Source organism: Ascidiella aspersa, chromosome 9, assembly GCF_963924565.1.
Source record: "Ascidiella aspersa chromosome 9, kaAscAspe10.2, whole genome shotgun sequence".
NCBI lineage: Eukaryota > Metazoa > Chordata > Ascidiacea > Phlebobranchia > Ascidiidae > Ascidiella > Ascidiella aspersa.
This window is the reverse complement of record NC_139455.1, coordinates 19,990,797-20,004,585: the sequence shown is the minus strand read 5'-3', so window position 1 is coordinate 20,004,585 and position 13,789 is coordinate 19,990,797. Positions and strand designations below refer to the sequence as shown.

General features: G+C 36.6%; 1 protein-coding gene across 1 annotated transcript in view; it reads left to right on the top strand.

Annotated features, from left to right (window-relative positions):
* The window catches only part of LOC146133489 (uncharacterized), a 37,420-nt gene that overhangs the window by 4,514 nt on the left and 19,117 nt on the right, over positions 1–13,789 (top strand). Inside the window, exons 8-13 of the mRNA XM_083397762.1 lie at positions 614–757; positions 1,341–1,452; positions 2,968–3,040; positions 6,434–6,571; positions 8,239–8,448; positions 13,454–13,505. Of these exons, the coding sequence (XP_083253888.1) occupies positions 614–757; positions 1,341–1,452; positions 2,968–3,040; positions 6,434–6,571; positions 8,239–8,448; positions 13,454–13,505 (729 nt within the window). The remainder of the gene's footprint in view (positions 1–613; positions 758–1,340; positions 1,453–2,967; positions 3,041–6,433; positions 6,572–8,238; positions 8,449–13,453; positions 13,506–13,789) is intronic.

Genomic DNA, 13,789 nt, shown 5'->3' with positions numbered 1-13,789 from the left:
TGTGCCATGTCCAAACAATCTCTCATCCCTTGGAAATAGCAATTCTAACTTTCCAAGAAGCATCAAACTTAAAACAGCAATTAGATTTTCGGCTGAACTACAATAGTTAGTGATTCACACATAATTGAATAAACAAAATGGCCGGAGTTCTTAAGTTCAAACCTCACTGCAGGCTGGTTGTTTTCCAGCATGCCTTAGATTTGGCGAGTCTGCAATGACTCTTGGTGTTCTATGATACAGGAGAAGTAACTGTTGGTCAAAAAGCAGCATCAAAGGTGCTAGATCTCAGTTGTTAGCAAACACATATGTGTAAGTTTCTTTTATTGAATGATATGGTACTGTAACATTGGTGTCATGGTTGCTGCTCGAATTGTTCCTCTTTGAGCCTATGCAGCTCAGTTGGTAGAACGACGGCCCCGGTATGGCCAGAGGTCATGAGTTCGAACCTCACTGCAGGCTAGTTGTTTCTCTAGCCTGCTTTGCTTGCAACATTCAATGACAGATTCGGTGTGTCTGTGATGGTTTTCGGTGTCTTAAGGGGGGTTAGATCACAGTTATTAGTAAACATATAAGTGTGTGGATCTTTTATAATCAAATAAACTGCTGAATGTAGGGTTGGGAGAGTGGGATGCTTGGAATGCAGAAGGGAGGAAAGCGCTTCATCGTCATTCCTCCACAACTGGCTTATGGCCCAAAGCAGATCGGAAATAAAGTTCCACCCAACTCCACACTCACCTTTGAAGTTGACTTGCTCCGGGTGAGTAAATTTATCCCAAACATTTGTTTTTTTTTGACAAACTTTTGAGGTATATATAAGTTTTTTAAACTTTGCGGTATGTAATAGTTTATAATATAAACTTTGTATATATAAAAACTTAAAAAAGTCCTGTCAGTTATAACCACATAAAAAGTCTTGTCAGTTGGTCTACTTTTAACTTCAAAATGGTTTGCAATACGCACTCCAGTGCCCAGAAACTAATATAGTCATGCAATTATCGTTTTTGTTTTAATTCTTGTCGAGTAAAAATTTTGTAAATAAAATTGTTTTTTGTTGTTGAAGTTAATCAATTTTTTTTTTATTTTAGGACAGATTTTTTTTTTTACTAAAATACATTTAAATATAATAAAAAACGTGGAAAAATGAAAAATGAAACAGAATTAAGAACAGGAGTTCCGAGGTATGCTAGAGATGAAATTTACTTACCGGCCAAATTTTTAATAAATGTAAAGTTCCTAAAACATATTTGAAAAGCAGAACCTAATTTGGGAAACATTTAGCCTATCTACTGATTGTACTTTACATGGCAGTTAAAGCTGTCCGACTTTTTTCGTTGCCACAGATGAAGCAAGCCAAAGACACCTCTTCCGTCAAAAGTTCGGAATCTGTAGAGTCACTTCCGCAAGTGGTCGCCAACGAGCCAACGGCTGACGTCCAAGCAAACAACAACGCAGGTTCGTTTATTATTATAAGGAACTGCTTATCGGCCAGATTTTTCCCGATTAAAACGTCTTCTCATTATGCCTAGTATAATGTCCAGTGCCAACGAGCACTCATCATAGAGGATTTTTTACCATATTGTATTATTGTTTATAGCAGGGGTCGGCAACCTTTTTCTAGTCGCGGGCCAAAACCAAGCTCAGAAAGGTCTCTGCGGGCCGCAAAAAATGTTATTAAAAATGGTGTTATTTAATGTTAGAACATCTTTTAATTAGGCGGGCCTCGTATCGTTTTTTGCACTTAAAAACGTGTTTAATTACATTTAAGGAGGAAGAAAACTGTTCGCGCAAACGCGAAAATGCCGTTTGTTTGGTAAGAAATTCGAGTTCACACGTCGTCATCAATACTACTAATGAAAAGTGTAACAATACTATTTTGAAGAAACGAGATAACCTTAATAGTTAATGTAGTTCAGTGTTATTCACCCTTTTCTGTCCGGGCCCACCTGGCGAGCGAAGCGAGCGCGATTATTTGGGGAAACCGGCATTTCTTTTAAATTTCTTGCAAATTTTTATTACAATCCAAAAAATAAAAAATATGTTAAAATATATATGCCCAATATTTTTGAATAAGTTTGCCGTTTGTCCGTGACGCACTTGGCAGCCTTTCACAGCGCAACTGTATAAGAAGACAGCGTCCAGACATAAACGAACCGGACGTAGAAAGATCAAAAATTTTTTTTTTTTACCTAGGTAAAATAGTCAAAAAGTAGGCCTATTTGAAATGGAATCGTGTCTAGTTTGTCAAAGAGGCGGCGGGCCGGTTGAATTGCATTGATCCGGCCCGCGGGGCGTAGGTTGCCAACCCTTGGTTTATAGAGATGTCCGATAATATTATATCGAAGCCCATACCCGATGGCAAGTGATAAAATCGGTACTCGTTCAATACTAGGAGTCTAGGATGGTATCGGTATCGGTTCAATGACAAATTAATATACGAATTTGTATGATTTTTATTTACTGTGGCGATTTCTGCCTCGAAAGTAAAAAAATAAAACTGGCAGGTGAACAACATAAGGTAAATAAACTTATTACTTTAAGTTTATGGTCTAATAACGTGTAAAAACACTACACATTTGAGCGGTCCAGTTTCATCTATTTTGCTTGTTTAAACATATAGTAATAACTCATTTGGCATCGGATCTGACCGGATCGCGATAATTTGTTCAAAATATTGGGTATCGGCTATCGCTATCGAAATAAAATGTCAAGTATCATTCCGAATGCTGTATACGTTAAAGTCTATTTGTAAAAATCGCAGAACCAGAAAATTAACTGATGCGGAGCCGGACTGTTGAAAACGAGGGTGATATTTTTAAGGATATAACACAATACAGCAGCAATCGTTATTATCTACCTCCTGCTGACCCGGAATATTCATATTTCAAACATCCCTTCTTTTAACAGCTCCACAACTACTCATTGTTTCTTCCAAGGTCTTTTTCCCTTAACTTGATATATATTGTAAAGGTGCTGTCCCATTTCCAGGAATGCCGGTACAAGCTGAGCAAGCCCAACCGGTAACAACCAATCACCCTACTCAGTAAGTGGCACCGTGAGTAACCAAATGGGCTTAGCGTTATTTTACAACTTACTTATTTATTCGCCAAATGAGGCAACACGTCAAGACAAAACTTGCGTCTGAGTCGTCTGTGGTCCATGGACCCTTTTGGGGTAAGTTTTAGGGGGTCCACGAAGGCCTAGTTAAAATCTTATTAAATAATTAAAAAAAACGAAAGGAGTTAATTTGAAAATAAATGCATCATGTAGACCAGTCCAGGGTGGTCAAACTCGCGGCCCGCGGCCCTCGAAACCGTTGAATATGGCTCGCGGGTCCTTTTTAAAACAACAACAAGTTTTAGGTGGCAATGTTTTCAAATTATTTTGTATTTTCTGTGCAAATCCAGCTATATCAGTTTAAATTTTTACACCGAATATCCCATGAAATTGCGGCACATTAATAATGACACTTGCATATTTTAAGACTATTGTAACGTGCTATTATACCAATTACGTCGACAAACGAAACCTAGATATTTATTATGATGAATGATGCGAAAACGTGTGCAATGCATATTTACATAATAAATTAAGCTAGTGCCGATACTACAAGTATCTTTGCTTATAAACAGTATGTACACGGCCCTGAAGAAAACATTACTATATGTTTCGTGTTTTAAATTACAAACCTCATGTACTTTTATTCGTAATACTTTTAAGGCCCCGCTACTTGGCAACAATTGAACCACACTAGGCGTTGCCTAACACGGATATTTCGGGATAAATATTTTTTAGGATTAGAGCAAGTCAACTTTAAGTTAAGGCTATGGTACTGAACTAATACTGGATAACGTTATTGTGTGTCGAATTGTTATTCTAAACACAAATTAGTACTAAGTTACATGTTGGTGTGCGAAATTCTTATTTTTTAAGTAAAATTATCAAAGGTATGATACTTAGCAACTGTTAGTTCACATTATTGCCAATGCCTATTCTTCAGTGAAACTTACTAAATAATTTTGACTTATCCACTATGACCTTGTTTTGCGTGATGCGCGCAGTGTAACTTCGTCATTTGTACATTGCAATAGTGAGCCCTTCATTTTTCTGTGTGACCAATCATTTAAACTTTCCTACTCTACTTGATGAGCCTATAGGCCATATGTCATGTTACCGATGATGAATAAAGTGTCAGTTTGCAAAAGTAGGCCGAAAATTCGTCAGATTTCTTGTTGAATCATTACCTCAATTAGAAACAATGAAACGTTAAGTTGGTTTGACCATTTTTCATCAACTGATGATAATACAAGTGCGTATCGAAACGTCTTTATCAAGATGATGTCGCTTTGCGCTAATGATCTTCTATGTATACAGGTTATTTACGTTTTGATGCCGTCATTTAAACTAGATTAGCGATTCTTTACCGTTGCGCCGTGGAATGCTGATGTTAAATGTTTATCAACACAGCACAAAATGGGAAAAAGTCTTAATCAATATTGGATATATATTTTTTAACATTTTTCTTTTTTCGGAAATGTAATAAGAACTTGCCAAAAAAAAAGAAATACCAGTATACCAAAAAATATTGAGCTCGCCTCGCTTGCCAGGTGTGCCTTGATTCCAACTGTTAACAAACACTTAGCTAGATTAACTTTAAATGTTATCGTGCTCCTTCAAAGTAATTTTACTTTTCAGTTGTTTTAACTCAACAGTTTACTGTCTCCTGAAATGTAATTAAACACGTTCTTAAGTGAAAAAAAAATATCCAAGACCTGCCTGACTCACGGTTGTTCTAACACTTTAATAACACAATTCTTATTTATCATTTTGTGCGGCCCGCAGAGGCCTTTCAAGTTTGGTTTTGGCCCGCGATTAGAAAAAGGTTGCCGACCCCTGCTTTAGAACATTCATGTTAAGTAAAACCATATATTTTCAAAGGCACTTGTTATATGTTTTTTTAAACATAAAAAAATTATGTCACAATAATTAACTTAGGTTTCCCAGGCAGAACATACATCTTCTAACACCCATATACCGATCACGTCATAATTTCGTGCAGATACAAAATTATTTTGCGGAAAATTTTCCAGGCATCAAAATAAATCGCTTGGAATATGTGTAAAGTATTTTGGACCGAATTAAAGGGTGAAAGGCCAGGTATTAAAAGCGAATCACGCTTACGGAAACCCACCACCTGCTTTACTTTCTACAAAAGGCCAATTTGACCAACAGCGAGATTTAGCGTCACGAAATACCCGCACGAACCTTGTAGATTGGCCGAGTACTTTTTTCAAAAGCGAAGCATTAATGCACGAAGCACTTGAAAGCAAATCTTCGAACGCAACGCTAAAAAGCGAGCTGGCCTGTAAAGGAAGCTCTTCGTCATTAGTAAGCAGAGGTGACGACCGTCGCTTGTAAACGTCATACAACGTCAGCGTCGCTCATTGGTTGATTATATAGGTCGGCGTGAAACCGTTTTTTTTCGCGTCTTTTTATCATCATTTACGAGTTGTTCTAATACGGTAGTTTGCTGTTTATCAAGTAGGGTAGATTAGGTGTGGCTTCGGCTATGTGCTGTATATCAGTTTAGATCAGTTTCCGATTGAGCATTATACAGGTTTTCGCTTATCCCGAGATTTCAAAATCTCTACAGCCAGAGTTGTTACCGCGCAAATATAGCTGAGTTGTAATTTTCACCTGGATTTTATTGACGGCTGCACCTACGTGATGAGCTGCACCGTTTGCCATCTCAACCACGTCACTCTGGTGGCACAAAACGTCGAAACGTAAGTCTACTCTTAACATTTTTCAACATCAGTGTAATTGTATTGGTGTAGTTTATGCAGTTACCTTAAAAATAGTTTCCGCTCACACGCGGTATGCGTGTTGAGAAAATAATGATTGTCCTAGAAAAAATCTCGAAGCTAACTAATCTTACCAAGACAAAAGCATATTTTAGCTTAAACCCTGAGCACGTTTTAATCTTATTGGATCAGAGGATTATTGTCTCTATGTCTTTTTCCTGCGTTTTGCACGGTTGTACCTTTTTCCCAAAATATATGCCAAAACACCCCCAGTAAAACTGCACTTTTCGACCCCGATAGTCTTAAAAAAAATTTTACGAAAAAAAGGACAACATTTTATTTGCAGTTTACGGTTGTTTAAATAAAACAAAACCGGTTTTATGTTAAAAGAATTGAAAAAACAAGACCTTTTTCGTTGGTTAACCATAGTGACTGCAATAGGGCTATTGTAAAAAATCGGATGCAATCGAAACGTCACTTGTTAATGTGCGACCCATCTTAGCAGGTTGGTCATGAAAAATGACACAAACGTAACTTTTGATAAAATATTGACGTAAAACTAGTGCTACATTTTATAATCTTCAAATCGCTACTTCGTATTTCTTTGACCAATTTATCTTTCCATTAACCAGGACGGCCGACTTCTACCGGACTGTGCTGGGTTTTCATGACGCAGTCACCCCTGCTTTTCCGTACAAAGCGCAGTGGCTACAGCTTGGAGAAGGAATGATGCTACATATCGTAGAACCGGCTAACGGCAGCCTCGTCAGGTATGTTAAGCAAGGACAAATTTTAATTTTGTAAAATAAATCGCGAACTTTTATGATCGACCCTTATTCAGAAACACCCTTGTTTGTCTGCTTCTGTACGTATTTGTAGATCCATAGGTTTCACATCGGTTTGACATTTGTAAATCAACGGTCAAGATAGAATCGTTTTTTATATTATTTGTAATACTCTTTGGAAAATTAACATAGCCCAACTTGCGTTTCCACAACTCTTCTCGTACAGTTTGGAAAAATTTTGAAATTACTTCTAGGTCCAAGTGTTTGAAAAAATTAAAAGTCCAGTCCAAGTTATTAGTTGCCCAATGCTAATTGGGAAACATTTTTGCGATTATGAGCAAAATAAAGTCACTAAAAAATAACAAAAACCAACATATACTTAAGCTAATTGGTTTACGTGCAAAAAATGTGATAAATGACTCGATTTTATATAAAATAAATGAAAACACAATTAAACCCAAGTCTTATTTAAAAGCAGTGACTTAAGAGTCATTAGCACCAATTAATTTTTCGTTTTTCTATATAAAATAACGGATGGGCAAGCAAAATCGTTCAAGGAATATTCAACTGTTGGCCTTAACCGATAAAACAAACAGATTGTAAGAAGGAAATATTAAATACTAATTAGTGGTGTACCCCAATCTAGGGTTACTCATTAGCAATGCCCTTTGCTCGTGACATTTACAGTCCTGTTTGGTCAATAGACGTGGCACAGGAAATCAACGTTAATGTTTCGACGTTTGTTTATGTGCATCAGCGGAAATTACTTTTTGTGCTTGTCTCTTTCGCGAACGCCACAGTCAAATTAATAAGCGCACGTTTAATGATCAAACAGGTTAGCAGTTTTATCAAAAGGCTCTTTAGAAGTTGACGTCCATTTTCGATTTACTGCCAAGCACGTTTATGTTCATATGCTGAATGGAAGAAGGCTGGTCTGCAACGTTTTCGGGCAGTGTTTGGGTCACACCCTTACACGTCTTGTGACAGAACAAACAATGCTGATTTAAATGCAGATGTCTGCATTTGTTTTACAGTGGCTATAGTAGGGAAAGGTTGTGGTGTTTCCGTTTTTGATAACACGACTGTATAAATTGACATTTTAAAATACATAAAGACTTGTCTACATCACATTCAGTGTTTATGGTTGTTTATTGTTACGAAACAATAAATGAACAATAAAACAATAAATGCTTCATATTTTTTACGCACAACAATAAATTTGTGAATTTTTTCCTACTGATCATAACTTTTTATTATTATCCTAAGCCAACATTAATATTTTTGGAATCAAATTGTATATGTGCTGCCGGCAGTGTTTCAAACCTTTTTATTATTTTACCTCGAAATATATACCATTCAAAGACGTATGATTTTCAAAAGGTTGCTTTGTAAAAGTTGAACAAGTAATAATGGACATTGCACTTAACTTTAAGTTGATTTAAACACATTTTTTTACCCCCCTTCTTCAAAAAAGTCTAAAACCGTTACCATGGCAACCGTAGAACCGTATTCCGACAAAAAATTGCTGAAAAAATTGAAAAAAAAGGCTTTACTAAACTAAAAGAAATTGCTTTGCCTAATTAAAAAAAATTGCTTTACTAAATTAAAAAAAAAAATGCTTGTTAAGGACAAATTTTTCCTTTGTTCCACAGAAACGGAACCAGGCAACGCAAGCTTATTTCTCGAGATCCACATTTCGCCTTCACTGTAACGAGCGTCGCGTCGGCCAAAGAGCTTCTCCTATCCCGTGGAGTTCCACACATTGCGGAGGACCTTTCGGGATTCGGCGTCGCGCAGATCTTCTTCCACGATCCGGACGGACACCTCCTGGAGCTTCTGGAGGAACAGAAAGAGCTTCCAAAGCAAGAGCAGGAGGATAAGAAAATAAGGACTCCTGAGAAACGAGAAGGATTTTCTGGCTAACAAAGAATGAAAAAACAGTCCTATTGGTTTGAAACAGTCTTATTGGTCGAGCAGTGTTGTAAAGAACTTTACTTCAAGTTCAGTTATTTGCCAAAAAAAGGAATGACTGATGATAAAAGATGATACCAGCTCGTATCGAAACGTCTTAATAACAAAATGATGTCGATCTACTTGACATTTTTAGTTTTGCAATTCATTATCAAGCTACAAATCCAATGAAGAATGGAGTTTGAAACAGTCCTATTGGTCGAGTAGTGTTGTGAACAAGTTTACTTTAAGTACAGTTATTTGCAAACTTTAAAGCAAAGGACCAGTTAACGGCCCAGAGTTGGATCAATTACATTAATTCAGTTCAATTACAAATACAATTACTTCCTTTAATGTTTCAATTACATTACAATTACAATTACACTAAAAACTATAATTAATTACATCAATTGCACTTTTGGCATTGAAACTTTAATTTTCTCAATACCAATGTGTAGACCCAAAGTTTTAGCAAATTACAATTGGAATTACACAGAATGAAAATGCCCCAATTACATTACAATTGCATTTACATTAAAACCTGTAATTAATTACATCAATTACAAATCACAATAGATCCAACTCTGATTTAATGCTATTGCAAATCTAAGTTGTATTCGCTACAAGTTAAGTGAGTCCCTTTAAAAACAAGTGTTTAACTGTTAAATGGGCGCGCCCAATTTTCTTTAAAGCAAAACTTCGCACAGCACCCAGAACTAAACATGAAGCAACTCGATGTTTGTTGAAAAATGTTTCATATTAAGTTTTGTTCGGCCAAAATCTCCTAAACGCCGCTAAAAATGCAAGTGCGACATGTTAAATTACGGTTATTTCACAGCATTGGCTTGAAAGAAGAGGTAGCATTGAATGCCCACCACGCGCACCTGACCTGACAGCAATGAGTTTCTTTTTAGATGTGTTGTAAAGAACAAGGTGTACGAGAAGAACCCCAAAACCATAAATTTACTTTTAGACCCAAACTCAATTTTTTATAACTGTAAGCCTACTTTTGGCCCACTCTGTATATAAAACTTGAACCACATAAAAAAGTCTTGTCAGTTGAACGATTTTTTTTGATTTGCATAAACGTTATAATTTGTACCTTAGTTCTGTGTCACGCTTGATTAGACAAATCCATCCCCTGCCACTTGATAACCACGCGTAGACTTTTTGCGATTCATTATATGGGCCGAAAATTTATTTTCGGGACATATCTTGTTTTTGCCGTTATTCTTTTTTGGTTTCCTATGGTTTCCTATGGTTTCCTATGGTTTCCTATGGTTTGTTTCAGACCGAGTTTTGTCCGAAGCTTTATAGAAAAAGTAGACATCGTAGAACCTTCAAATTTTCAGACATGGCGTAGAGTGGTATGAAGGTGCTTTGTAAAAGTTTATGAGGCTGCACTCCCAGGGGCCTTTGCTTGGGGGGTAAAAACCTGAAATATTGCGTTTTAGCACTTTGTAGCTAACGACAGCCATCTAGCAGCAGAAAAACTTTCATACAGAATTCGTTCATATTTGCTTGCTTTGTCCAGCTCGCGTCGCGACGAGGCGGCTGCTGGCATCCCTGCTGCGCCCTATTGTCCCGCGCGTGCAACATTTGTGTTGGAAGTGGCTTGCCTAGTAAAACTAAGCACATGCGACTTGCCTTTCATAAAGAGGCCTCTCTAAGTAAAAAAAACTATTGCTCTTACAACACAAAATAATTTACCACCGCAAATTTAAATGCGAATCCTACAGGCAGTGTACACATCTCTGTTAGCACATGTTGTAATTGTTGCACCATTCAAACATATCAACACCAGGTCTAAGCAAATATAATTATACAAGGGCCGCAACAACAAAAAGCTTAAGTTTAACGCATTCTTAACGACGACGTTACAAAGCTACGTCATAACATGGCGTCATAAATAAATAAATCTGGCGTTTATTGGATTTAAATTGGCAAAACTTTCAATATAAAACGTGGCTTATTAGGCACATAAACGTGTTTGCATATTGCTCAAAACTACAGATTTAAACTCTGTTTCAACAGTGATTGCTCAGACCAAGGCATGGTAAAAATTTACACAGTAAAAGTTGGAAAAAGTATAGCAAACCATAGACGTTAAATCATTTAGAGAGAATGAAAATATTGACTTTTTAAACATGCTAGCTGACCAAAATGTAATAACATGGCCGTAAGCATTATCTACGTAAATTTTTATTGATCAAATGTATGTTTCGATCATTTGCCAAAATCTACGCCATATTTGAACCCCCTTCGCTTCAAAGCCATAAGTTATTATATTATTATACACAACTCATAATTGTGTGTAGATATGTTGGATTGGAGTAACATACAGAACAGGTGCAAATAGCAAATATTCTCCAAATACGATGTTTCCAATATTCTCCAAATCGTATTTCATCGTATTGTCGCGGTAATACACAAAGAGGTAAGGCCGTGAATAAAGTTTCACCCACCGTACAATTAACGGAGGGAAGCATTTCGAGTAGGGATGTTCAAGGCAGAATATCGGCGACACATTTATAATACTTGCTTTAAATGCGGCGTCAGCATTTTTTGGGGCGACCAATTACTTCGCGATAAGCTTCGCGTAAAAATTAAGTGTCAATAGGGTGTATTTACCGCCGCAAGTTTAAATGCGAAATCTTAAGGCAGTCTACGCCTCTCTGTTAGCACCTGTTGTGCATCTTGCTCCAACCAGCATACCAACATCAGACCTAAACTTATCTAGCAAAACTTTCGATTTAATAGTTTGCGTATTAGGCACGTAATAGTGTTTTTCATATTGTTTGAAACGACAGATTTAAAGCCTGTTTTAACAGTGATTGCTCGGACCAAGCTATGGTAAAAAATTACCTAGTGAAAGTTTGCAAAAGTATAGCAAACCATAGGCGTTAAACCATTTTTAGTCTTTAAGAGAATGATAATATTTGATTTTCAAACACGTAAGCTGGTCAAAATTGAATAAAATAGCCATATGCATTATCTAAGTAAATTCTATTTATCAAATATATGTTTCGATCATTCCCCAAATTCTACGCCATATTTGAACCCCTTTCGCATCAAAGGCATATTTTAAGTGGGGAAGTTTTCGGCCCATATCTGTTTTTGCTTGCAGAAACAAGTTAAGGAAAATGAAAAACAAAATATATAATATAAAGTACACAATACAAAATATTAAAAAAAAAATTAAAAAAAAAAAAATTAAAATAAAGTAAAAATTGAAAATAAACACTAAGCCCTGAAAATATATCCCCTGACAACATATACAACAACCGCACCCCCGTCTAGTTACCTATTATTATTGTAACTCCCTTCTTTGATTTGCTTTTGTTTCGCGGCATTCGTAAGCTATGCAAAAGAGTATGTTTACATAAGGTTTTCAGTTTTCATAAAAATGTAGTTTTCTTTGGTCGCCGTTTTTGTTCGATTCCTATGCTGTAAACGGCATTGCGCTGCAAGGCAAATTGTATTGTTAAAACCGCAAACCTTTTTGACTATTACTAAACGTCGCGGGAAAGCTTGTGGATTATAATACAGTACGTTTTTAAGCAGTGCTCGTCCTATTTTATATTTATGTGTAATAATTTTAGCAGAATCAACAATTGTTCTTTTAGACATGTTTTGGCAGCGGACGCAACTATATATGGGGAATGAATTACAACAGTTGTTTGCTAGTGCGTGGTACATGAGCTTGTTTTCTATTTGTTAAATCGTAATTAGAAATAAATTGCTTCCTGAAAAAACACTGTTGTGCGCATCATATACGCGTTATACTGTTTACGTTGGTTTTATATCCGTGTTTTTGCGCCCGAATTTGATTGCGTTTGCGTTTGATCGACAATAAAACAATTAACAGCACATCGTGTCGTATAGCTGCTGCCTTTTAACTCTGATTCAACGCCGAATGGAAAACGTAAACACGTTTTTACATTCAGCTATAAACCGGCAATAAATGCTCTTACGTGACTTGGCGCAGCCGAATTGGTTTTAAATCACGTTCTTACAGCAGCTGGAACGGCAGCTATTTTTTTTTGGGGGGGGGGGGGGGTTGGCTAACGTTAACGCCCCCATACTCTGCCAGCACTGTTCGTGTAATTTTGTTTTGCAGTGGTTTTCATTAAAATTTTGATTTTATGCAAATGCTTTCGTGACGGTCAAAGTACGCCCGTTTTAGCCACTGCGTCATAAATCGTTACTTGGTCCATGTTCTGTATAGCCTCCAATCATATTTTGGAAAACCTTGTAAAATATCGATTTTTGTTGTTGTTCCATCTACACGTTCAATAGAATTATAACCAATCGCTTTTGTGAACTGAATTTTCGTGTTTCACCGATTATATACATATATTTTTGATTATATATATATTTATATATATAATGCAACTATATAAGGGATATTAATATCGAAAGACGGTAACCGATAACGGTTGTAATCTTCCGATACCCACATTTGGTATATGTTACTTTGTTATCAGTTATGAGTGGTTTTTAACCTTTTTCCTTGCTGCACCTCTTTCCAATCACCAACCAATTCTCGCATCCACTTCTAAAATTGCATACGTACTAAACAAATGTTATTTTATTTTAAAAAAGTAACTGATAACACAATATCGCAATACCAAAATGTGAGTTAGTTTTACATTCAACTGAGCAAAGCAATAAATTACTGTAATACATTTTCTGTGTCTGATTCAGCATCCCCACAACCCCATGGAACAGTTCTCGCACCACTGGTTAACAAACCCTGAGTTACTTGTATAAAAATAAAGTTATATTGGTTTTATTATTTAACCAATTCTAAAGGGGTGCGAGAAATGATTGGTGATTGAAAAGGGTTGCAGCACAAGGAAAACGTTAAGAAACATTGATCTATGTTATAACGGCATCCCTGTTCTTGTTTTGCAGAGAGGAACCGGTCAAAGTTCGGACTGCCTCTCTCAACGATCACATGTCGCAGGTATGGTGAAATCCAGCTACGTACATTATAGGTCTACTGAGGCTAATGTCCGACACGGTAAAGCAAGTTTTCGACTCTCACAGTTATATGGGATTTAAGTTTTGTCTAACTTTTAATAAAGGCACCGCTTCAACTCTTTGTTCACGCTCCTAACGGCATAATCGAATCTAAGAACAATTAACGCATGTTGTCACGTATATATTCCTTAACAGGGCTCAACCACCTATTTTCCCCAGTCTGTTTAACCTTTCGGTTTGTGGCATATAAAACTATAAATTACGACA